This window comes from Lonchura striata, chromosome 3 (assembly GCF_050655825.1).
Source record: "Lonchura striata isolate lonStrDom1 chromosome 3, ASM5065582v1, whole genome shotgun sequence".
NCBI lineage: Eukaryota > Metazoa > Chordata > Aves > Passeriformes > Estrildidae > Lonchura > Lonchura striata.
The window spans coordinates 87,970,132-87,995,693 of record NC_140705.1 but is presented as its reverse complement, the minus strand read 5'-3'; the positions used below and the strand labels follow the sequence as shown (position 1 = coordinate 87,995,693).

At 42.4% G+C, this 25,562-nt stretch overlaps 1 protein-coding gene across 2 annotated transcripts in view; it reads left to right on the top strand.

The window, feature by feature from the left end:
* The window catches only part of EFEMP1 (EGF-like fibulin extracellular matrix protein 1), a 45,404-nt gene extending 30,553 nt beyond the window's left edge, over positions 1 to 14,851 (top strand). For both annotated transcript variants that reach the window (XM_021527521.3, XM_021527522.3), the window contains 7 exons: positions 2,567 to 2,689; positions 6,087 to 6,206; positions 8,364 to 8,483; positions 9,880 to 9,999; positions 11,441 to 11,564; positions 11,689 to 11,884; positions 13,640 to 14,851. In XM_021527521.3, the coding sequence (XP_021383196.1) occupies positions 2,567 to 2,689; positions 6,087 to 6,206; positions 8,364 to 8,483; positions 9,880 to 9,999; positions 11,441 to 11,564; positions 11,689 to 11,884; positions 13,640 to 13,798 (962 nt within the window). In that variant the 3' untranslated portion in view covers positions 13,799 to 14,851. The remainder of the gene's footprint in view (positions 1 to 2,566; positions 2,690 to 6,086; positions 6,207 to 8,363; positions 8,484 to 9,879; positions 10,000 to 11,440; positions 11,565 to 11,688; positions 11,885 to 13,639) is intronic.
* Positions 14,852 to 25,562: the final 10,711 nt, after the last annotated feature.

Sequence of the window (25,562 nt, the reverse complement as noted above, 5' to 3'; positions counted from 1 at the left end):
GACCTGGGAGTGAATGATTTCCCTACAGGGCAGACATAACTGGGAAAACAATCTGGAAATTTGAGTTTGGTCAGACCCTGAGGAACTGCAGATAGACAACAAACTCATTCAAGAGCCACAAACACATTGTGGGAATCCCAAATTAATCCCCAGTGTGGGATGGGGCCATTTCCCATGGACAGAGAAGTAGGTGTGCACTGGTAAGTAAATAACTCTGCCTCTACCACCTCAGAGAGAAATGAAGCCGCTCTGCCACATGCCAAGGAAACTCCAGCGTTGCTGTTGCTTCCTTCTAATGACTCCCACACCTCTAGTTCTCCAGTAACTCTCTGGACAGTTAGGAAACAGACTATTTCTGTAATGGACAGTGATCTGGGTCACACTGAGTGCCAAGAGCTGGAGTGTCCTCTCTGGCCTCGCTCACAGGCAGAGCTGCAGCATCACTGTTAAATCCACCAGTGCTCCTTCCCATAGTCCACAAGAGCTGGGCTGCTCTGGGATTGCACCAGAATTTGGCACTGCTTTCAGCACATAAATGCTCACTCTCTTCCTCACCCCGTATCAGTCACAGCTGTAGGACGTATCTGTAACTACTGCAATACTGGAGATGCCAGCACTGAAACCTTTTCAGGTGCCTGCTGTTCTCCTCCTGCCCTATTTCCCTCAGACACAACCTTTAGGCCATCAGCCTTGCTCCACCAGCATGGATTTCCCTGCACAGGTGGGAGCAGACCCACTCCAAGTATCACCCTTTCCTAGGGAAGGCAGGAGGCTGCCTCACTTCCCACAACTTTTACAAACCCAGATCTTGGCCAGAACATCAAAACCCTCCAAAGGTTTCCAGATGGGGAAGCAGCAAGCTGGCAATAATTGTTTTTCTGTCCAGCTGAACTTACCATCAAGAACAGCCAAAAAACATGAATACATAAGTAAATCGATGAATCATTTTAGCTAGAGTAACTTGTTATTCAATGTATTTTCATCCATCTTAAAAGGCAAATTCGTGTTTACTCATATATGAAGCTCCTAAAGATCAAATAAATTTTCTTTGCTCCAGCACAGTCTGCAACAAAAAGGATTGGAATTGTACAAGTATCTTATTTCCAGCTTTTGTAGGAACGGGGACTACAAAGCTCATGAGGTCCCTGCAATGACTTGCCTTGAGCTGCCTGACATTGGGGTGGCAGGAGGTAGTCAATTGTAGTCCCCAAAAGTCTTCTTCACACCTGGGAATGTGCTTTTCAGTGTCAGGACACAACAGTGAGCTCGGCAAAGCAGCTTCAGGACTTACACTGTGCAGAAATGCAAAGAACAGCCTAACATAAGAGGCCTTTAGCTTCTCTGTCGAAGAAAGGGAAGATGTATGTAAAATATTTGGACATTTGGGGAGAGGGCAAACGTTGAGAACTAATTCAAACTGTTGATGGTTTATTTTTTATTGAATCTTGTGGTTGAAATTATTTTCATTTGTTATGAGAAAGAATCCATCATTTTTTCCAAAGCACCACCCAGAATCTGCCACTGGTGATGTTCTAACATCCCCAGTGCCTATACAAATAGAGAGGTCAGCTGAGATTTGTAAACTAGAGATCATAAGTTTTAAGGAATTTGTTTATTCAGCCTAGAGTCTCCAAATTGTGTACTATGCCAAGCTTAAGAAGTCATCTCACTGTACTGTGTCATGTTACAATAAAAAACTCTCCAACATTTTGGATGTTCAGATGAGAAAGCAAATTGTAATTCATTTGTCAGCACATGCAGTTTAATTATAATTAAGTACATCCAGCAGTCATAATGGAGCAGGCTAAATGAAAATGCTGTTTTAATACTTGAATAAACCTGCATTGACTGCAAACTAAAAGCTGCCTGAATTACTCTGAAAAGTATCGGACTAGAACTTGCAGTTTTAGCTCTACTGTGCGAATACAAACATGCATAAACTGGTTCCAGAGGCTTGAACAGATTGACTGAATTAGGAGAATTTTCATGGGAATGACAAGAGGCAGATTTCTTCCTGATGAGAGGTTCCACCTACCGCCTACCAAGTTCCAAGTCCCTGTCCAAAGCATGGAGCACAGGAACCATGCAAGAGATCAGCAGAGTCCTTTTAGTACCAGCAGAACAACATATTTCTAACTCCTCTCCTTCTTGAGAAAGAGCTGAACTACATTTGCTGAAATTTTCTGGAGTAGTTCAGCATGAAACATCCAACCAGCGTGGGAAAAAAAACCAAAGCAAAACAAAACAAGCAAATGATTCAAATATGATGAAGCTGCAAAAAGTTTACAGAAAATTCTAGACTGACAAGTACAAAATATTAATGGTATTTAACAAACAAGTGTTTAAAATAACCATATCTGAAAATAGCTACAAAGGCAGTGTATGAGAATTAAAACATTACCAGATTTCTGATAGCTGCAAGTGTTGAGATGACATCTTGGGAGTGCATCTGAACTTTTCTGCTTGCACTTATAGGTAGCTTGAAGATGTGTAAAGCGTTTCCACAGGCTAAATACTTTAAGTAAATGTAACTACTAATATTGCACTTGTTTTCTTTGTTATAAAGATATAGATGAATGTGCAACTGGAACCCACAGTTGTAGAGCTGACCAAGTATGTGTCAATTTAAGAGGGTCCTTCAGCTGCCAGTGCCTTCCAGGCTACCAGAAACGAGGGGAGCAGTGTGTTGGTAAGTGTTGCTTTCCATCCAATGGTTTTCATTCATTATCTACCATTGCAAACTTCATATTGGTCATAAAGCAGATGAGTATGTGTGGTGTGAAACATCTGTTTCACTTTGGAATGCAATGGAATAGTCACTTTACCACAATAATTAATCACTAAAACATGGGATGAGGAGCTATTTTAAGGACAATCAACACTTGGAGTTCACAAGCTGAGTTCTGCTAATAGTTCCCATTGTGTGATTGTTTGTGTTGGGGCATTGCCCAGTGTCCCAGAGATTGCCACGAGTTCTGGATGGCAGCAAAGCACACCATTCCCCAGAGATTCAGCTCCAGGTCCATGGAATAAGCCCCACCTCCCCCAGCCCCCAGCCCTGCTCCAGGACTCAGCTTTCTGAACACAAATGAGAGAGATGGAAATTCTGAATGCAGGTACAGGTGAGCTGCACCCTCTAAAACCCACCAGGCTTTATTCTCCGTGCCAGGATAAGCTATTGGCACCCTTGGGAGCCATGCAAGCATAGCATGGATTTAAATTCAAGTGCAGGGCAAACACCACTTCTCTTTGTCCCATCCTCAGGTGGGGACATTATGCCAAAGTGCCATCCCCCTGCTCCTTCAGCCTGCATTTGACTCCTCTTTAATTACCATTTCAATGGATAAATTGCTTCTAGAGGCACTCCAGCCATAAGCCTAGGGTTTGTCAGACTATGAAGGAAGAGTCACATCTAGGCATCAGGAGGTGACATTCAAGACAGCCTCTTCTAAGACACTGCACTGGTTGTATGCAGCTTAGGAGAAAAGTGTTTGTGGTTGGGGGTTTTTCCTCTTTCAGGGATCCTGCATTTCAAAGTGTATAAGAATTTCAAAAATATATTTTTTAAATTTTTATTCTTAATCTCATCTCTTCTTGCTAAGGCCACAGGTAAGAAACTGAGAAGATTTTAGTACACACCTAGAATAACTTCAATTTCTGGACATAGCTCATTCTTCAGGATTCCAATCTAAGGGCTGTAGAAATAGTAAGAATAAAAATTCTTATCTCTTTCCTAAGAGACACAGATCAGGCCTCGAACTGTAAAATTGCTGTAAACACAGGTGTATCTGATTTTTCTCAGTTCTCTGTGCAGGAGTAGGATGACTAATTTGAAATGTAGGTAGATTCATAGTTTTGGAAGGTCATGCATTTTTTTTTTTTTAATATCTAGTGTTTATATGGATTTTTTATATAGCAGGTAAATTATATTACTGCCATACAACAGCACTTCTGATATCAAGACTCATGGTCCTAAATGAAAGTCTCAGTGGAAACAGGACAGAAGTGAGAAGGGTGATAGACCCTTATACCTAAATGTGAACACATTTATGCATCTAAATATATCTATGAAAAGGTCTGGAAAGTGAAATTTCCCTTCTCCTATTTAGGTCAAAACCAAGAATAACACCTGTATTACATATTACACACTGACCTAAATTACAAGTACATCCCAACAGTTAGTACTGTCAGCATTTCAGAATAAAGCCTGTCTTTAGGGATTTTGTAACAGCTTAGCCAGAAAATGTTCTTGGGGCCAGATCTTGATAGAGTTTCTCCATATGGGAGGAAATGTTTCTCAAATTTGAAAGAAATTTTTCCAGACTATTTTGGCTTGAAGGTAGAAGGAGAAAAAGAGACATGGTTTTAACAATTGGTCGATTTTAATCTAAATTCACTAACAATTTCTGACTTTTTTTCTAGTTTGTTTTGTTTTTTTTTTTAATTTGCTTGTTCACATATTGCCAAATGAGTCTTTTCTGAAATGCATGACTGCAGGGAGAATTAATTGTTTTCAAACAAATTTGGTCCAATTGATCAGATGAATCTCAGCCTTTAGATCTGCCCACAGCTGATGTGCCTAATCCCACAGGGAAAATTCCCACCGAATAAGAGCCAGATCCTGAAAGCATTTATGTGTATAAATGTACCAAAGCATTGCTCATATGTATAATCCTATTTTTTTAAAGTTACTTATACGAGCTTAGGCCTGTAAAAGTCAAGGATGGAAATCTACTGTGCCTCCTTAATTTATTCCTTTTCCACTTCCAAATTTCTCTCTGCAACAAGAGTTACAGTGACAATTGCTACTGTATGGATAGCCAGGAATTTTCCAGCATAAGCCTTTTCATTCAGAAACATCCAAAACACTCCACTAAGTTCAGCCCTAAATTTGACAAAGAAAGGGTTAACTTCTAGAGATTATTTTTTCACTTGATATTAAAACAAACACTTTCCTCATTATAAAAAAAAAAAAAAAATCTTGGCCTCTTCTTAAACACATCTATGGTGGAAACAGCTGGAGGTAGGAAATGCAAGATCTGGCATGGATGTGGGAAGTGCCTTTCTTTGTTCCAGTGAATGCCGCTCTGATTTGTGTGAGTGTTGATCCTTTGAAATGTCCCATTGTGTACAAGCCCAGAGCACAGCCTTGGATTTCTTCACCGAGCTCCAAGCCGCCACGGCTCAAGGCAGCCACTGCGCACACACGCACACACACGATAATGCAATAATAAAACATGTTTTCCAGGCAAAGCCAGAGCCACTATCTCCTCCAGAATGCAGGGAAGTCTTTTAAAATGCAAAAGTGGTAAGGGAATGGGGTGCTGAATGTTTTGTGTGGCAGGCAGGTGAAAGTTCTGCTCCGATGCACACCAGGAATGCTGACTCTTGGAAAGGCAGACTGCTCCACCTCAAAAGCAGGGCTCACCTGCAAGGAGAGGCTGTGCAAGGCTCTCAGTGCCAGAGATGCACAGCCAGGTGTGGTGCTGCTAGGTGGGAAGGTATCCAGGACAGGCAGCCAGGGGAATGGGAGCAATGGAAAACCCTTGAAGAGCAAGGCAGGGTCTGGGGATCCCTGTGGAAGCACAACCACCTGTTTCCTTTTCAGGCCCATTAATTCTCCATCCTTGCCATTCCCCTGTACTTGCACAGAAAATTGGACTGTTCCTAATGGAGCTGAAAAGATTTAGTATGTGCCAGGAGTGTCGCGTACGAGTTTTTGGGAAAATGAGCTCCAAGCCCCATTGGCTGTGTTGGTCAGCACCGTGTCTGATCCTGAGGGATCAGGGAAAGCTGAACAAAACACTCAGTTTTACCTGCACAAAATAAACCAGACCAAGCACTACTGCAGGACTGAGTCAATAAAATAAAGTTGGAATGCACAGTGAAGAGAAGGAACATAAAAACTTGTTACAAAACAGTCACAGGAAAAGATAAAGGGTATCTTGTAATATCCATGGAAGCAGTGCCCAGCTCACACAAGCTCTTCTGCTTTTAATCAAGTGCAATTAACTTCTCTCAGACACAAGAACAGCAGGGAAGTGCTGTGGTTCCATGTGAACTAACTGGTGTTTTTGGTGCCCCAGACATCGATGAGTGCACCCTGCCCCCGTACTGCCACCACCGCTGTGTGAACACGCCCGGCTCCTACTACTGCCAGTGCAACGCTGGCTTCCAGCTGGCCTCCAACAACCACACCTGCGTAGGTAAGCGCTCTCAGCAGCCCCCCGGACACACAGACACCAGCACACAACTGCCACAGACACACTGAAAGGAAATCAACACCAACAGGGAAAAGACTGTACTGAGAGGCTCCTCTCCTAGTGAGCTGAGAGTTACAGGAGGGTTGGAGACAAATTTAGAGCTTTCTTGAATGTCTGTTATTTTGTTGACATAGCAGATTTCCAAGGAACATCTAAAGCCTTATATTCAGTATTTAATCCTAGATTTAATTATTCTTTCAGTTCTGCTTTTTTTTGGCTTTCCTGATATTATTCCCAGTTCACATCACACAGGCCAGAACTGGGAATCAAAGCAATCAATACTATACCTCTGCAATTAAGAGCAATTACCCTCAGCACATGGTAAAGAAAGTCTTTAGACCACATTTGAATATCTAGAAAAAGTTAAAAATTGAAACAAGGTTCACTAAGAGTCATCTTTCAGCTGTGATGTTTGCCTTAGAAATACAACACTAAGGGAAGCTGCACAGTAAAACTTAAAGACTGATGTCCAGTTTGAAATTATAACATCTGTTCTAGAAGGATGAGAGTAATAATAAAAGGTAACTGTCTGCAGAAGCACAGAGAGAATGACTGTAAAATCAAGAGACTGGTGATGGAGATAGTCAGCTTATTATAGGTGTAATTTGTGTATATAAAATCTATATTATATACATAGAAAAACGAGGCTGTGTTTTCCACTTTCACCATCCCTTCCAAGTATTGCCAACCCTCACCAAGCACCCTGCAAGCTCTGCACTGAGAAAGGAATTGCTTGGTTCCCACCAAATCATAGTATTTTAAAAATTGCCCATGCCCATGTGACAAAAGTCACTTATTTGTCTCTTTCCATGGCTCAAATGGAAGGTGAGTTCTTTCAGCACTTCACCAAATACCCCTTCCCTGGCTTTCCAGCCTCCCAGCCTCATCAGGCACATTTCTACCAGGTAAAGGGGAGGAAAGCTTAAGGAGAAGATTTATGAATGGATGGTTGCTGCATCAAGACAAACTGTCACATCTGCCACAGCAGCACTTGACAGCTGTAGCTATTAAATTTGTGTCACGACTTCTGCCTGTATTGAAAATCGGTCAATATTTCTTGGAAAATGAACAGAACTGGGGCTTTGGCCACCAGATTTATTTCTCCTGGTAGTATTGGAGAAGGAATGATGTACATCCTATGCACTGTTGCCAGAAGGGAACTCAGGGGAAGAAAAAGACTATATGATGAGTTTTCCCCTATTATCATTCATTTTTTCAGGACTAGGAGGAATGCAGAGAATTCATATCCTCTTCATTTGCTTCATTTTTGAGTACCTCATCTTTGTCAGTTTTTACATGCATTTGTAAAATTACAGTGTTGCTGACATTTATAAGCCATGAACTCAAAGGTTTTTTTCCAAGCACAGCTTTCTACTGATGGAGATATCTGATAAACACAAACACGAATTGAAAACATGCAGGAGGGAAACACAGGGAAAACCACTAAATCTACAGACTGACAGGAGCAGCAGTTAATCAACAGTCTGTGCCAAACGAGGGCTATAGATTCCAGAGGTGATTAGACTTATATAAACTTCCCATTAAAAATTGTTTCTCTTGTCATACCAGTGTCCTCAAAATGTTCTTGGGATGGGCAACACCATGGAAAATGTAGCACAGAAAAATACCTTCCCCCAATATGGTCTAGGCCTTAGAGCTCTGCAGAACTCTACTGGCCTCAAAGGCTCATGTTATAATTGCAATGGAATTTAAAAGAACAAATTTTCAGAGTAATAAATAGCTCAAATAAATCTTAACCACTGCATGCTGAGAGGCCTTATCAGTATGTGTTCCTTATATCAATTATTTATAGAGACTTGGCATTTCATACCTGCAAAAAAGGCGCTGGAATGTGGAGCTTAATAGCCACATTAAACATTTTTGAGAGAAATCGTCACACATTGGAATAACCCTCATTCCTGGAAAAATACTGGTTTTTACATGGAATATAAAGCACAGATCTAATATTGCTCCAGTGTCTGCAGATCTACATTGGTAGAGCCAGCTAAGCTTCTGCTGAGCAACAGGCCCAGCCTAAGGACTCATCCACCAAGCCTAATTACCACCTACACAATAAAAAGATCTCATTTTTCCTTTCAGACATAAATGAATGTGATGCCAACAACCCATGTGCACAGCAGTGCTACAATATCCTGGGTTCTTTCATTTGTCAGTGTAATCCAGGCTTTGAGCTAAGCAGTGACAGAATCAACTGTGAAGGTAAGACTTTTTTTTGTCTTGGAAAATCAATTTTTTTCTTTGTTTTTGTTTGCCCTGAAGCCTTTCTGTGAACTAAGGGACAGAATCAGAGACACTCTGTGGGTAGAGTTTGTAGCCAAAGCCCTTAAGATATTTATTTTTTTATGGTACAAAGGAGGCTAATTCACACCTGAGTAGCTGCTGGTATTTCAGATACAGGTAAGAATGGGTGTCTCTATAGGAAATGCAAAACAGGACAGAGATTGCTGCACTTCAGATATTAAGTGGGAACAAAGAGGTTTCTGAGCCCTGACTGCACAAACTCCCTGGAATTGTGGGTGGTCTAATACTGATGATCATTAAATGAATTGGAAAGGAATGCAAACCAAAAACAAGGGAAATTTTGTGTGTTGTTAGGCTCCTCTGAAAACAAAACCTCCAATTCCTGATTTTAAGGGAGTGACAAGTGTGCTTTTGAGGTACTTTGCAGCCTGTGTACACAAACAGCATGCCTCCTGTACGATTATACAATCAACACTTTATTTCCTCTGCCAGAGGCTCCACAGGGGTGCCCTAATCTCCTTTTGGACACATGATGACCTCACCCTTGGAGCCCCATCCTTTCTACCAGCCTTGAAGGCAGAGAGGTCCCTGCTTCAGCACTGCCCTCCCCAATGAGCTGGGAGAGCTGGTACAGATGCTCCCTCTGCTAAACCAAGCTGCTTAACCTAATCCTATTTGAACAGAACAGGGAACAGCAAGCATGCAGCCTCCAAGGACATCCCTGACCCCAGCCCAAGAGCTGGGCTCAGCTCAGAGGTAGGAGGAGGGAGATCTATGCTTCCCTAGCCAACCCCTCCTCTTGATGGGTTTAAATTCATTTCCTGTTGATGGCATACACTGTTCAGTTCTGTTTCACACCAGGCTGCCCTCATGAGGGACTGATGGATACACAGGGATAAAGAGGTAGGAGAATGCTATCCACTGATTATTATTAGAAGGCAAAAAAAGACCTTTCCCTCTTTCCCAGAGAGCTACTCCATGAGTGTAGGGCACAAGTACAAAGGCAACATTTTTGCCTTACTAACTAATCTCACAGCTGTGGGTTTTTTCTTCCAAGTCATCACATTTTGGAATTTTGCAAGTATACACAATTTCAAGAGTTATTTTCCCAAACCTGCTCTGAAGTCTAATTCAGCTTCTGCTTCCTCAAATCCAAAATTATTCTTTTGGAGGATTACTAACAAAATCCCAGCAGAGCTCATCCTTCCATTCTCAAGGTGATAAACAGCACATTTCAGGTTTTGGATAGCTCTTTTAAGATTCTTTTTCCCCCAAGCATTTAGCTATTTTATTTAGTTCTGATACTAGGCAAATTTTAAAAGCTAATGACACAAAGCTCTTTTGCTCTCTGCAGACACTGACGAATGCAGAACCTCAAGTTACATATGTCAGTACCAGTGTGTCAACGAGCCAGGGAAATTCTCCTGTGTGTGCCCTGAAGGATACCAGGTAGTAGGAGGCAGAACATGCCAAGGTAAGTGCCTGCCCCTTGGCAGGTTCAGCCCTGCATTATTTACACCACTTCAGGCTAAGCGTGATTGCTAGCTAAATGGTTGTATTGCATGACAGGATTACTGTGCTGAGAGCAGAAGATATGTTGATAAAGCATTTGATGATTCAATAAATATCTTCTAATCTCATTTGAATCCTTCAGCTCAAACTCCAAGTCCTTTGGATTCCTAGGATAAAATTTCAGTTTTTGCAGCCCTCGGGTAAAACTTGTCTTGGATGTCAAGGTAGTGGCTCTGAATTTGAGATCAACATCTCTGAATAAATCCAGGTCATTTTTTAACTACATGAAACATGTCTTTATATTATGTTTCTTTTCAGAGAGATTCCTAAATCCTGTCACAGTAAAAATTAAAGATATGCTTCTTCTGATAAAGGAGGAAAAAATGCAAGCCTTCAGCAGCTTAGATAATTCATGTGTAGAAAAATAAGTATTCTGGCCAGATGCCACCAAATGCCAGGATTTTCAAGTTTGTGGTTTTTTCTCAGTGGTGCTAAAAGTCTCTGCATCTTATTAGAGAATATTGCAGAACAATATATTAAGTGCAAGAACTATTGTTTCTGTAATGCAGAACCAGATTGAACAGAACATATTTTTAGAAATAAAGAGGTGTGATAATTAGGGCCAGAAAACATGAGAAAATACCTCTTCTTTATCAGTATTTTGTCTTACAAAATCCTGATTAACTTCTTTCCCTTCTGAACAACAGCAGCTGACAGTGAGCACTGCGGGATGGTTGATTAAAGCATCTAAAAACCTGTTTGTGCCTTCCAAGAGATTCCTTTTGGATAAAGCCTTTCTGTGCCTGAATGAAATTTAGGAGACCGTGTGGGTAGACAGTGGGGCTCTGGCATTAACAGGAAATAGAGCATTAATACAGTTCAAGGCTCACAGTCTCCACCTCCCTTCAGGGTTCTTTTCTCAGGCAAAAGAAGCTCTACTTTGCACGATAAACAAGTTTGCACTATTCCTTCTAAAGCTATTTTGATGAAAATGTAGCCATTAATGAAGCACTTTAGACCACGAAATCCAGGTTATAACAACTGAGAAGCTGCAAAAGGCAGGTAATCACAATTCTTCCTTGAGACCTTTTTCCTCTGTCTCCAGGACGCTTTCAGCTGTACAATCATTCTTTGCTAATTATAAACTTGACAGCATTTCCACAATTGCATTATATATGATTAATGTGCATCTCCAGTTAGCTAAAAGCATTCAGTCTTAACATCCAATAAGCAAGTTTATTCCACTTCTGCACAGAGAAACCCTTTATAGCCAAGTCCCAGAAAACAAGAACAAGGACATGGAAAGCTGATGGGTTTCAACAGATAAGCAGGTTTTTGTGTAGTACATTTGTAGCAACCCTGTTTCCATCTTCTTTGACACAGTCCCTCCTCCTTCCTCCTAGATATAAATGAGTGTGAGACCACTAATGAATGCAGAGAGGATGAAATCTGCTGGAATTACCATGGAGGGTTCCGTTGTTACCCCAGAAATCCTTGTCAAGAGCCCTATGTCCTTACCTCGGAGAAGTAAGGGAAAAATTAAAAATTAAATCTTGTGTTATAGGCTCATCCTCAAGAAGGGACATGATGGAATGAACCAGAACATTGTACTTTAATATCTTTTCCTCTGCTCTTCCCATTTGTGTGGCAGCCGCTGTGTGTGCCCGGTGTCCAACGCCATTTGCCGGGAGCTGCCCTACTCGGTGGTGTACAAGTACATGAGCATCCGCTCCGACAGGACCGTGCCCTCCGACATCTTCCAGATCCAGGCCACCACCATCTACCCCAATACCATCAACACCTTCAGGATCAAGTCTGGCAACGAGAACGGGGAGTTCTACCTGAGGGTAAGTACAAGTTCAATGGCTTTTTGATGCTTCCTTACCAAGTGTACTTGGTTTCCAGTTTTTAACAAGCCTTTTACTTTACTGCTTGAAAACCCTAAACTGTGACTCCAACTGTTTCTTTCAACTCAGGAATATTTAGCAATCCTGGGTCACCCATGTCAGAGTCACATAGACTAACTCCCTGCCTTCCTCTCTCTGTACCAACACTTCAGATAAATCTGTTTAAGACATAATTATAGAAAGACTCCTTGCACAATTACATTAATTACATTTGTCATTTTGCAAAAGAAGAAATCAATAACAGCATTCTAGAAATCTGTGCCCCATCCCAAGCTAAGCTCAGGCCAACTTACAGTGCTGTTGAGACATAATTAAATCTTTATTTCCCATAGTAAAAGCCAAGGAAGTTCAAAATACTTGGGATAGCAGTATTTCCTGTTAGTGGGATACATTCAAGTAGATACACATAAATAGGAGTGTCTAGAACATCTGCTTTTTAAGGGTTTTCTTGGGAAGAAATCTCATTTTCTTGAACCCCTACAATATTTACAAATTCCCAGGAAATCCTTTTCCCTTCATATATGGCTTTACATTCAGTAAAACAGATTCAGCACAAAAATTTTCTATCAGAAATACAGTAATTGGAAAGTTTTCATGTTTAATTATTTTCCTTCAAATTGGGAGATTATGAGCTTTTGATAGTACAATAAGTGTACCAAGCTGCCGTATTGCCATTCACATCATGTTTACCCAAGGTGGGAACAGGGGATTACTCATCCATATATCATTCATTGTGACATGACAAATCCAGGAGAAAACACTGATTACAGGTTACACATCAAAATCCCCTAACTACCCCCAAAATACAAACAGCTACTTGCTTAAAATAAAAACAAGATCACTACAGGTCCCAGTTGGGTTAGACTCCAGTGTGGCCTTCAGACTGGTCCTTGGAGTAACAATTCCCACCTCCTGTTGCCACCCAACAAGAAATAAGGCCCTAAATAAGGAAGCACGTGTTTATTCCTGCCAGGGGACTGTGGTAAACAAAAATGTACTTAGAAGTTATTCCTACTGTTGTAGTAAAATGCTGAGCTGGCTCCTGGATGCAGCAGATGGACTGGATTCATCTATGCACCCAACACTTGTGACAAGGGGAGAAAATATTTGTAGTAGGTGAAGAGAGAGATGGAGCTGACCCTTTTATCATCATCTGGAAAAGACAAAACTGTTTGACAAACCAGCAGCATAACCCCAGATTGAGAAAAGTGCTTTGAAGCAAAACAAGATGGGGATAGCAATAGGCACACACCAGTAACAAAAACTCCCAGCATTTATAAGGACAACATAACTTCTGGAGCATGAGCCACAATACAGACTTTTGAGCTTCCCTCCACTGAACAAACTCCCTCACTGTTAAAGACATAAAGGCTCTTGTTTTACTTGTTCTCTCTCTATTTTAAAACCTGGTAGATGGAGTTTAAACAAAGACCATCTTGGGATAGATTACCACTTCCCACATCCTCTGGGGGAGTCAGCGTAACCAGGAACAGATTTTGCAGCACAGTTTATTCCTGTGGGCCTCAGTCAGGTGGAGTTTTCCCTGCAGCACAGCCAGGTGTGAGATTAGTCACGGCCCTTTGGAAGTGTTAAAAGCATGCTTTGAGGCAGAGCAGTGACACAGCAGCAGGGATGCCGCTGGGAATTGCTGTGGGTTGGACTGAGCTGGGCTTTGTCGTGTTGCTGTTGTTGCAGCAAACCAGCGCGGTGAGCGCGATGCTGGTGCTGGTGAAGTCGCTGTCGGGCCCCAGGGAGCACATCGTGGACCTGGAGATGCTGACAGTGAACAGCCTGAACTACCGCACGAGCTCGGTGCTGCGGTTAACGATCATCGTGGGACCTTACGCCTTTTAGTGTTTGCAACAAGCCTCCACTGGCACTCGCTGCAGCCAAAGAATATTATTAGAAAGAAAGCACTTACTATTTTTATTTATAGATTTTGCTCTCTTTTTTAAAAGAATTTGTTTAGTAAGTTGATCTCTCTTATTCACACATTACACCTGTAATTCCAAATTAGTAGATGTGTTCCATAGTATAACATGGGCATTGTCACTTTCTGTATAAAGATTTAAATCTTTTTTTATTACCTTCCTTGGACTAGATACATACTATGCTTTTATATGAGAACTGTATATTCATTCTATCCTGTAAAGCTTCACACATCCTTCCTAGCCAAATAGGTCATGCAATTTAAAAGTGATCTTCTGTTTGTTTTTATTTTAAATTTTAATGCAGCTACACTGAATCTCAAAAAAGAAAAAAAATTATGTAGTACAAATGATACACAAAGTAACGGTTATCTGATAAGCTAAAATATATTTCTTATTTTTAACTACTTTGTAACAAAAGGTAACAGTAAATAAAAATCTATTTCTGTAGACATTTATGTCCTATCACAGTTGGTTGGTTTTTCTAATCTGGGTTGGAGGTAAAGTGACATTGTGAGAAATAGTTTTTGTATGCAGATTTTGTTAACCATAACCATGAAATAACATTATGCTCTCTCCAAGAAAAATCGATTGTAGAAAGAAAATGTCTCCAACAAAGAAAGAAACTCCAAATGGGAAGTCACCAGACAGGGCACAAATGTCCATGAGAACACTGTTGGTAGTTACTGCTCAGAAGGAGGCAGCATTTTCAGACTGAAGTTAACATTTTCCAGAAATATTATTTTGTATACTAAGCATTGAGTGCATTTTCTTATTAAGTTATATCATTTTCAGGCACTCAGTCCTGTTCTTGCTCTTACAGCTCAGATGTATCATGTACAGTGTTCATAAAATTTATTTCTAATTCAAGAACTAATAACATCTTTTGTAATATGTAAAATCTTATTTCTTGTTTAAAATGTAGTAGTTAATCCTTTGATGTACAAAATTCTTAATAAAGATCTCTTACCATATTGTATTTGGTCTATTCTGAGGTAGTTTGTTACTACTGCTGTTATTGTCACATACTGTGGGAGTTGGCAAAGCCATGTTGAAGTCTGAACAGTCAGATCTCAGCCTGTACAGGATGAGTTCTTGGACGACTCAAAACACAATTCCTTTGTAGAAGAACAAGCCTGATGCCTACTGAGATTAAGATTTAGTGACAGCAATGGTTCACTCCAAAACAAAACTTGGAACAGGCCACAGCCACTGTGGTTGAGGGCAACACATCCCCCTGCCCGGGCAGACTGCAGAGCAGGACCCCATTATCCAATGATCATTCCTTCAGGAAGTCATTTGTGGCTTTAAACAAACACTTCATCTGCCAAAGGCTCAGAGCACGTGGCTGCAGCACAGGCCAGGAAATCGTGCTGGGGCTGGGTCACATTATCTTTGCCTGGGGCCTGAAGCAGTGGGGTGAGACCCCCAGCGCTCCTCATCTCTCCCAGCAGGGAGGGGCTCACCAGGACACACCCAGGTGCTCTATATTGAGATTTAACTGGGGTTTGCCGTGGTGAAAATCTCTGCTACAGAGTGGCTTGTAGGGAGCTCCTTCCTCCCCATTCATCCCTACAAGTCCCACTCAGTCTGAAAGGCAACTCCTCGTTCCACACAAGCACTGAACAAGATGCCTCCAGCCTCCTGCTCCTCCATGTAATTCCCGTGGCAAACGGTACATACTCACCTCTACATGTCCTTTCATTAGCTTTGTCTCTTGATGTAGGCTATCCTCACAAGCTGTGCTTCCCCTCAGGCACCCCCCTCCACCCCCAATATCAGCACTGTTCTTTTACACCAACTTTTAACTTCCATATTGTGCAACTCAGCATTGCCCACTCCAAGAAAATCTGTTTTGGTACTTTTAAGTTTAAAATGGGCAATTCTTTCTTTAAGAGGTACCCAGAAGAGGCTCAAGTGGCTTTGTTTCCTTAAGACCCCATACTTGAAGGCCACCATGCTGGTCCCTGGGACAAATTAAAGAACCACAAATCATCCCTGAAGTCCCAAGCTGCCAGGCTCTGCCCCAAGGATTTACTCAACCAGTTTTTATATCAGTTTCACCAACAGCACTTTTAAGCCTTCCTATTAAAACTCTGCTCATCTGACGGGAACCCAAAACTGGTCATTATATATAAAAATATTTATACACCTCTCAAACAGCAGAAGCAACAGAGGCACTTGTACCTCACACACATGCCCAAGTCATCCTCAGCCTTCAGAGGATGCACCTCACTGTGCAGGATACTTGGCTCAATCCACTTTATTTACACACAGCTGCCCTGCTCCCTGTCTGTTTGCAATATTCAGGTGTCCAGCAGACCACTGAGAGCCCAAAGTGGCCAAGTCACGGTTGTCACAGAGCTCAGGAGTGCCTATCCAGCCCTGAGTTACTATTCTGCAGGCTGGTTGAGCCTGAACGTGTCACTGGGTGTGGGCAGCACTTCCATGAGAGCCAGGAGCTGGAATAACAGCAGCCCCTCCAAACCAAAACAGGAGCAGAGCTGAGCTCTGCAGAAACTGGCAGGGGGTGGTTGGTTTTGTTTTGGGTAGGGGTGGGGTACATGACTGAGCCTGAAAGGAGCCCACAGAAGATGGTTCAGAGCCTGAATGAGAGCTTTTGCATACCAAAAACCTTCATATTTTCAGGAGGGAAACCTATAGGTCCTCCAGTTCTCCAGGCAAGTAGAGCTTCACCTGTTCCCTACAAATTGTATGCAAGTGCAGCAAACATGCAACAAGAGTTTGAAGAGCTACTTGGATTATAAGGGACACTAAAATCCCAAGAAATTATATGATAGCATTGTGTTTTCTCAGCCTTCTCTGTATCCCACTGCCATGACCATTACCAAGAGCACACTCCTGGAAGGATTCTCATATAAATCTGTCAATGTTGGAGAAGAGTCTAAATCGGGATCACATGCAAAGTTTACTATCTTCTCAGAAACAGAAAAGAGGGAGAAAATAGAGGGAAAAAATGGGACTGAGTAAACAGAACTTAAGGAAATCAAAATGCAAGTTCATTCACTTTCCCAGGACCACCTGAACACAGTGCAGTGGGATTATTTTGCTTGGAAGGCTCACAAATGCAAGTTTGTTGTTGAATCCCGTTTCCATGACTGCAAAGAGTTGCTTGTGTTTTGAATGATCATCCGTGTTTCTAACTTTATAAGTCTCCTAATAAAATATAGAACAGCTGCTGCCCCAGTCAGCTGTTGAGCATATGGAGCCCACCAGGGACAAAGCCCACTGTTAACACAGAGAATTATTTTTAACGCCCTCACATATCTAAACCTCCCCATCATCTCAGCAAAATGGCACAATTCCACACTTCCCAGCTGGGGGAACACCTGCGTCATACAAAACTGAACTGGGCTGCATCTGCTACAAAACCCAATTTTATTTCATCTGGCCAGCAGAAAAAAGTGCTCAGCCTCAGTGAATAGGGCAAAAAGTTAACTGTGCTCTATATCTGGGGAAAAGCAGATGTCTAGTTAAGATGTTTATACATCAAACATTTCTGTATATATTAGGAGGAAAGAGAGCTGTTTAATAAAACAGGGTTGGGTTAGAGTTGCCAAAGCAAATTTGCAGGGCAGTACAACAGCTTTTGTAATTTTTGCATGGGAAAAGATATGAAATCCTGCTTTATATTGATATTGATTATGTGCATAGAACAAGTTATTTTTTTTTTTTAAGTAAGTGACCTCCAAGTTAACTCCTTAAAGTCTTACAATTACTGTGTGTATTTTCTCAGCAGAAAAAGCAGCAAATATCATGTCACAGAAATACAACGAGGCAGCATTAAAGGCACCCCCTGATTTATTCTCTGCTATCTCAGCAAGCACCTTGATACTGGCTGAGGGACCAAGATACACAGCAACAATTCCTGCAGACCAAAATACTGGAATCAGGTGAACTCCAGGTTTTGTTTGCAAACGCATCCACTCTGTCAGTCACATGCTTTCTCATGAGATAAATTATTTTGCTTTCTGATCCAGAATCCCAGTGGTCCCAGCACTCTGCATCCCTGCCCCTTCATAGAAATGCATTTGGATAATTATTTTTAAATATTAATCATATTTTTGTAACTTCTACCTAACCAGAAAGTACATTTATATTCAAACAGCATAAACATTCAAAAGGTGCAGCTCTCTGCTAAGCACTCCAGCAGCCCCTGCCCTGCAAACACACTCTGCTGCATTTCATTGCATTGCTGTAAAAAAACATTAATTTTTCCTCTCCCCTCAACACTTAAGACACCCACTAAAGCTTCTGCAGGTCCACAAAATCTCCCAAAGCAAAGACATGGCCCACCCCCATCCATACACCTGAACAAGCACACAGAAAGGCTTTCAAATGGAGCAGCCTGCCAGCTGGGTTGACAAAAGCAATATATTTATGCTGTTAAACTCTGAAACCACAGCCATGGAAGTTACACAGGCACCTCAAGGTTTAAATCCTACCAGTGCCACTCGAGAAACATCTGAACCTGAGACCACCTCCTCTGGAGGGTCACATTTTCTTCTTGCACTGGAGTGTTTCTGAAGTATCTCTGTGTAACATACAGGAATGTTTCCTATACAGAATATATACAACAAACACCCAAGTGGGAAGTCAAAAGAGCAAAATTCCTGCAGGCGGCATGGAAACTAGGAAAACAAACAAATTTTGGAAGCTCGGAGCAAGGGCTGCAGAGGGGAAGCCAACATACCAAAGCAGCAGGGTAAAAGGCATTATTAAAATCAATAAGTCATTCTCTGAGAAGCTGAGGCTTTACATGAACACAGCAAATGGAAATGTTCCTGAGCTCTGGAAGGTCACGGGTGAAAACAAACACGGCAGGCCAAAGGAGCAGCTTGCAAATGCCTGCACTGGCAAATCAAAATTCTCACAATCACAGCAAAAGCAACATCCCAGGAGGCTGATGGGGCCAAAGGGGACCCACACATCAGGGAGACAAGCAAGAAACAATAATGCCGTGGTGAAAAAAATGAAGTGAAATTTTCTGTTGCGTGCCTGGAGGAGGAATTTGGCTCAACAGCACTGTGCCAGAGCTGCTCTTACAGGCAACGTATCAAAGGACCTGCCCCAGAGTAAGAAGTGGATAAAAGACAGGGAACAGTAAACTTTGCTAATGGTATCCAGTTGTTCAGGTAAAGATGAGCATCCTCTGGAAAACAGAGCCCCTATAGTGCTCTGAATATTGAGCAGGAAATGCCAAATAAAACCAAAGGGGATAAATGCAAAGTGATGCACATGCAGGAAGTTATCCCAGCTTATTTGAACAGCAAAGGCCTCTGGACTGACCACTACCTCCCAGGAGAGCATCAGGGTTATGGCAGACCATGCAAAGAGGAAACCACAACTCCACAAAGCTAATCCAGCATTGGGAATAACTGAGGATCAGAGCAGGGAATGAAGCTGAACCTTTGCACACTTGTGCAGATGCACTACAGCATAAACACAGCTTGGAGTTTGGGTCCTGTCCCCCTGTTACAGCAAGATGCTGGGAATGTTAAAGCCCAGACCAGGCTGAGATTTAACTGCACACATTCACAGCAAAGCCTCCCAAGATCATTAAATACGTGGCTGTCCTGGACAGGAGCCATTCCCCTGGCACCCGCAGGCACAGGGGAAACATTTCCAGTTTGCCATCGGCAGCTCCGGAGCTGTTGCACACCCTTGCCAGGAGCTCTGCCGTCAGCACCAGCTCTTATGGTGCCAAATGCCCAAAACCTGAAAATCCCACCAAAAGAAGAAGGGAGCAGCCTGCACAGAGCATGTTGGTGCTGCCTTCATCCCCTGCATTAGTGAGGTTTTTGTATAGTTGCTGCCAGCACCAGGTTCGGTGCCCAAATATCACACCCAGCTCAGCAGTGGCAACAACTGCATCAAAGCCAACTCAGCCAGCAGCAAATGTTTGTAAAAAAAGTCACCTTCAAGGGAGAAAAATTACACTTCTGCCCAGTTTAAAGGCATGCCTGGGGGGAAGGCAGCAGGAACCAGAGCACTGCAGACAATGGTGTTTCCAAGAAAGCTGTTTCTGCACACACTAATTAAGCACGAATTGATCCTTGGAGTGATTAAAACAGAAATTTGCATTTGCTGCTTTCTCTCCCAAAATAAACCTGGTTTCAGAAAATTTTGCAACCCAGGATCAGTCCATAGACTGCACCCCAATATTTAGTAGGGCTGTTTTGTTTCAGGAGAGCTCTACAAGTTGGCAGAGGTAGGTAGGCAGAGGAACATGAACCAACATGCCAAGAATTCTCTGCAAGACCTGTGATTTTGTACTAAAAACTGAACCACAAGGATCAAAATAGTAACATGAAACTTTAATGGGGTCAGGAGATTTCTGCCTCTGCTCTGGTATGCTGAGGAGGAAAGATTTGAATTGCACAGTGAACATGTCCAATAAAGAACTGAATTTCATGGACAATCAATCATACCAGCCTGAAAGCTACTCAGTTCTAACACAAGTAAACATTTTGCAGGAATATGTTTCCTTACTTGTTTTAAAAAAAAAATTACCTGCATTCTCTGGGGTGACAGAACTTAACAGGCCACTGTGCCATTCCTGTGAAGCTTCACTCTGTGCTTTGCACAAAGGCTGTTTGCATACCAGAGTAAAGAAAAGCTGGAGAGGCACCACACTCACATCACAGCAATCAAAGATGCAGATAAAGCTCTACCTGCTACAGTTGTAGGATACATAAAGAAATGAAGATCCACTCAGTACCAACATCCCATCCAAATCCACCTACCTGCAGGTACCCAGGTAATGGAAACATGTCTCTAAGCTGGCAGCTTGTTGGCACAAAAGAAAGCACTTAAGTCACTATTCATCTTGTCATAATTTGATGCTTGTACTTAGGCCAAAATCCCTAAACAAGGCTATTTGCAAATGTTAAGTCCAGTAGCTTGGTATGTTTCCCTTCCCCAGACTGGGATAAGCATTAACCAGCTCAGGAAGAAAAATAAAACATACTCATAAAATTTCGAGATTCTGGTTTTTAGCCTCTATTACTGAATTTACAAGATTATTTTGAATTTGAGCACTGAGTGTTCAAGTACATTTTGGAGAAGGGTGGAACACCCCCAGCCCTACTTTACTCTGCTTCTTCAATGGACTTTGGGCAGCATCACAACACATCCTCAACTACAGCATATTCTTATTTGAATGCAACCCTTCCATTGCTGTTATACTGCTGCAGGGATATTTTTAAGCTCTGCACAGCAGACTATTTCTTCACCCCCTGGGATCACCCAGATTTGCACACACTCAGACACTTGGGATCAAGGCTTTTGGTCTGATTGCTCCTGACCACCATCACCCAAAATGAAAATACTGTGCCTCAGGGGGGGAAAATACTTTCTAGAAATTTAGAATGATCAGCCTGGCCTTGAAAATTAGACAGTGCTTTCGAGCAGTGGAACATATTTGGTGATGAGGGGGTGCTGCCTCACACCACAGGCCCCAAGCCCCCTCTGACCAGCTATTTAACCTGGGGTATTTCAACAGGTATCCTCGTCAGAAGCTTCCTGAGGTTGCCTGGAGTTCCCAAAAGGACGTAAAATATTTGTAGTGATTCTCCCAACAAACCCAAGAGGTTTCCTCGATGCAGAGCCCTCAGCTCTGTTGACTCGTGTTTTTAAAAGGTAATATAAATTCCACTTACGCTGGTTTGTTTTGATGTTGAAAATTGGTCTCCATAGACATGGTTGAAATCATGCCCTGCAGCACCGAGGCTGGAGCCAACAACCACACAGCCCTTTGCCAGTGCAGAGCTCAGGAGGCTTTAGAGGTGTAAATGCCATCCTGCCCAGCACAGCAGCACCAGGAGAACGCAGGGATAGGGACAGGGTGCCCCATCCCACAGGGAAAGCCCACAGCTGTGGCCACCCAGGCACTGGGAGAAGTCTGTAGGGTTCCCCCACATCACCCTCGACTCATTGCTCGCATATTTCCTTCACCAGGTACAAGCCTTAAACAGCACATGGTAACCCCAAAAATATTAATTTTTGTTTATTTTTAAAGCCTCATTGCCCTGTAGGAGCTCCCTCGAAGGCTGATATGCAGCTAGGACCACAGTGGTGTTTGCCAAGCAGAAACAGCATTAAAAAGAAATCAGAGTGAGACAATCAGGGGGAATATGTGGAGAAACGACAAGTCGAGGTTTTTATATGGAAATTTATATCGAGGGTAACATTCCTGTCTAACACAAGCATTTTAATACTTCCGGATGCAAGCCTCAAGCCAAAATCCAGTGAGGTCTGATGTTACGATAGTATTTAGGCTCAGGGATGCTGAACGCTTTGCAAGAGCTACAGGTTTTCCCAGTGCCAAAAACCATGCAGAAGAGCAACAAAAAAGCTTTTAATTCTGCCCCAATGACCCCTCCACACTGTCTCAGAACAGAGCAATGGCAGAGCAGAAACGAGTCCTATGGCACCAAACCGCCCAAGTAGATTTGAACATAGAGGTGCTGGGTAACCTGCCCACTCCATCCCCAAAAAAAGGCAGGGAATGGCCTGTATTTGGGAAAGCATTATTTCCATGACACTGTTTTCTTCCCTTCTTCAGCTCTAAGGTTGCTTCAGCCACCTCCTGCACCACCCTGGGGTGGTTTTGCAGCGCTCCCTAGCACTGCAAATCACAGGCAGCAAGGAGGAATTCCCTGGAAAGCTGGCTCAGGCTGGGATAAGGCACAGATGGCCTGGTTGAGGGGGGTATCAGGCCGAGATCAAACCAGGAGATGTTGCCCAGGTCAGAAGTGCAGCAAGCATGAGCCCACGAGCAATAAAGTGTTCAGAACAGCTTGTCCCGGAGCTGCTGCTGCTGCTGCTCTGCAGCTGCCAAGGCCCATTTCTGCTTGGTTTATGCACCATGCCAATTTCTCCCCTATAAGATTAAGCTGCCTTGAGGCCATTTCAATTTACACATCTGATATTTGGAGCATTTCCTATGCTCTGCAGCTCAGGAGCCGGCACAGCCCCTGTGCTGCCACTTCCCTTTTTCACCTCATGTCACCCTTCGCAAAAGCACTTACTCCCATTTAAGGGCTCACACACCTTTTCTGTGATTTTCAGACATCAAGGGAATAACATTTTTCTGAAGAGCAGGACAGAACCATCAGTGAGATCATCACTTCAGGGGCATCAACCTGACAGTAAAGAGTACAGACCTGTTCATTTGGATATATCCGTCATCCTGGAGAAGAGTTTCCCCCTCTTAAGACTGTTCAGAGCTCATGAAATCCATTAATTAATCACAAATACCAAATCTAGAAACAAATAAATTCTTTTTGAAGCCTAAAAGCTTGGTTTCAAGACCATTCTGAGTGGTTCTTAGTTAAAAAGCCAGATACCCAATTAAAAATATTCAATAATCTTGAAAGTCTCCAAATTCCTTATTTGTTTATTTATCCAACTACACATGAATAGTTTTAGTCTAGCACAGGCCTGTTTGGGTGCCAGATCATATTTGCAAGTCTGCCCTGTGAAAGGCAAATGTACAGTTGAACTTGGATGCTATGCAAGTATCAGCCAGCTATTAGCAGTGATTGCTAAACAATTTTTCCAAAAATTAGATCAAAGCTCAATGCCTGTGGTTTTTGCTGGTTACCTCTGTGAGGAAAACAGTTATTAATACACAAGTGGTTGGGCTCAAATTATAAATGCAATTAAAATGCTGCATTTACCTTGCTAGAACAGTAACTCAACTTTATGGAGATTATTTTTTTTTTTTCAGCATTAAATCCAATTTCTGTACACAGCAACAAGATGAACAGACCTAAAGGGACACTTGTGTGCACAGGAACCCTGATCATCTTGATTCAGCTCACAAAACACCAGAAAATTTTACAGATGCACCTCCAAAAACAGATGAAACAGTTGTGTAACAGTTATAAAGAAGACCATGGAAAAGCAGAAGAGGAAAGAAACTTCCTGAGGGTTTGGCATTGTTACTATTAGTGATGGCTGAATTCATCTTGCCTCATTTCCAATGCAGTCGGATATTCAAATAAAACTTGAGCACCATCTGTTTGCCATGATCCAGAGACAACAAGGGTTGGAGACCAGGAATCATGACGATGGCAATAGTTATACACAGGTTTTGCCTACCAGATCCAGTCTGGGACCTGTAAGAAAGGCTCTACCCGGAACAAGGGAAAAAGTTTCCTCTAAATGCAAACCCATTTCTAACTGAATCAGCATTGGATGTGTGGAAAGAATATATTTACAAGGAAAAAGATTTTACAAGAAAATTTTGCAAATGTAATCAATTCCTGCATGGAAAGAGTCTCTGGAACAGCAGGGCAGAAAGCACTGGCTTTACAGCAACTGGGCAAGGATGGTTTGCAAAACCTCTGCACCTCATTCTGTGTTATAATTATACAGCTCATTAGTTTAATCACTAACAACTCCAGACTCTTCATGCTGAAATCAAGAGTGTTGTTTCTCTGATCTGGGAAGCTCTCAGAAATAAATTTTTTTAAAGCTGAATTTTTTTAGAAGGTTGACAAAACCAGGAACATTAAAGCTCTATATATTCAGGAACTGAAATAAATCAACTAAATAAACATCCAAAAAAAGCACCAAGAAAAGCCCTAGAGCAAACTTAATTGTGGTAACTGAGTTTAATGATGTTAAATGGCAAAGCTCATCATAAAAAAATCACAACTGAAACTTCCTCCCAGTATTACTTAGGGCAGGTTTCACTCTACTTAACTCGGACAACAGGAACAGGATTCACAATTCATTTAGTCAAGGAAAACCTGTGGGGAGCAGGAGGGCTGAGGAAGCATATCCATAATTAACTCTATTTGGAGGCACAGTTATGATATGAGTGTGCACTAATCCTTCATTTTCCTTCCCTCAAATATTTGTGCTCCTAAATTTGTAGCCAAGATTTGCACATTTCCGTGAATGAGAATAAATCTGTGCAAGGCTTTGCTCTGACATTTGCTTAGTGTTAAGCCCACTCTGCCACAGGCAAAAGCAGCCCAAGCTAGCACACAGGGTGTCCCAGCCCCTCCTGCCAGCAGCAGCACGGGCCAGGGGACACAGGCAGGCTCCTCAGGAATTCAGGGATTGCAGCACAGCCACGCCAAGCTCCAAGGCTCAGCCTAGGAGGTACCATGGGCAGGTTATAGAAGGGAAAGCCCCTTCAGGAAGCATCAATTAACTCCTACCCAGGTGCTGAACAGACCCCAAATTGCCACAAAAGCACCCTCAGCAGTATTTCACTGCAATCCTCAAAAGCATATTCCCTCTTGCATGTAACCAAGGCTACTGGTGCTCAGGGCCAACCCTGGCCAGGGATCCCAATGCAGAAGCCAACAAACCCCAAACCTTGCAGAGTCAGCCAAGAAATTGGGTTTTATTCCAGCTCAACCACTCAGGGCCAGAAGCTCCCAAACCTCAGAGGCTCCCAAACCTCAGAGGCTTCAAATTCTTCCCAGGGTTAAAAAATCAGCCCTGGCCTCAAAATTTTGTGGCATGGCAAGTGAAGAGAGGATTTTCTTGGTATTGCTTTTTTTTTTGCACAACCTCTTTAGAGGTTATGAATTTGCTGGTGCCCGTCAGCATCTTGCACTGCACCCCTGTTACAGTAGAAATTGCTGTGCAAGTCCAGCCACGTGCCACTGCTCTCAAAAGTATCAGGGTCAGGAAGAAAATACAAG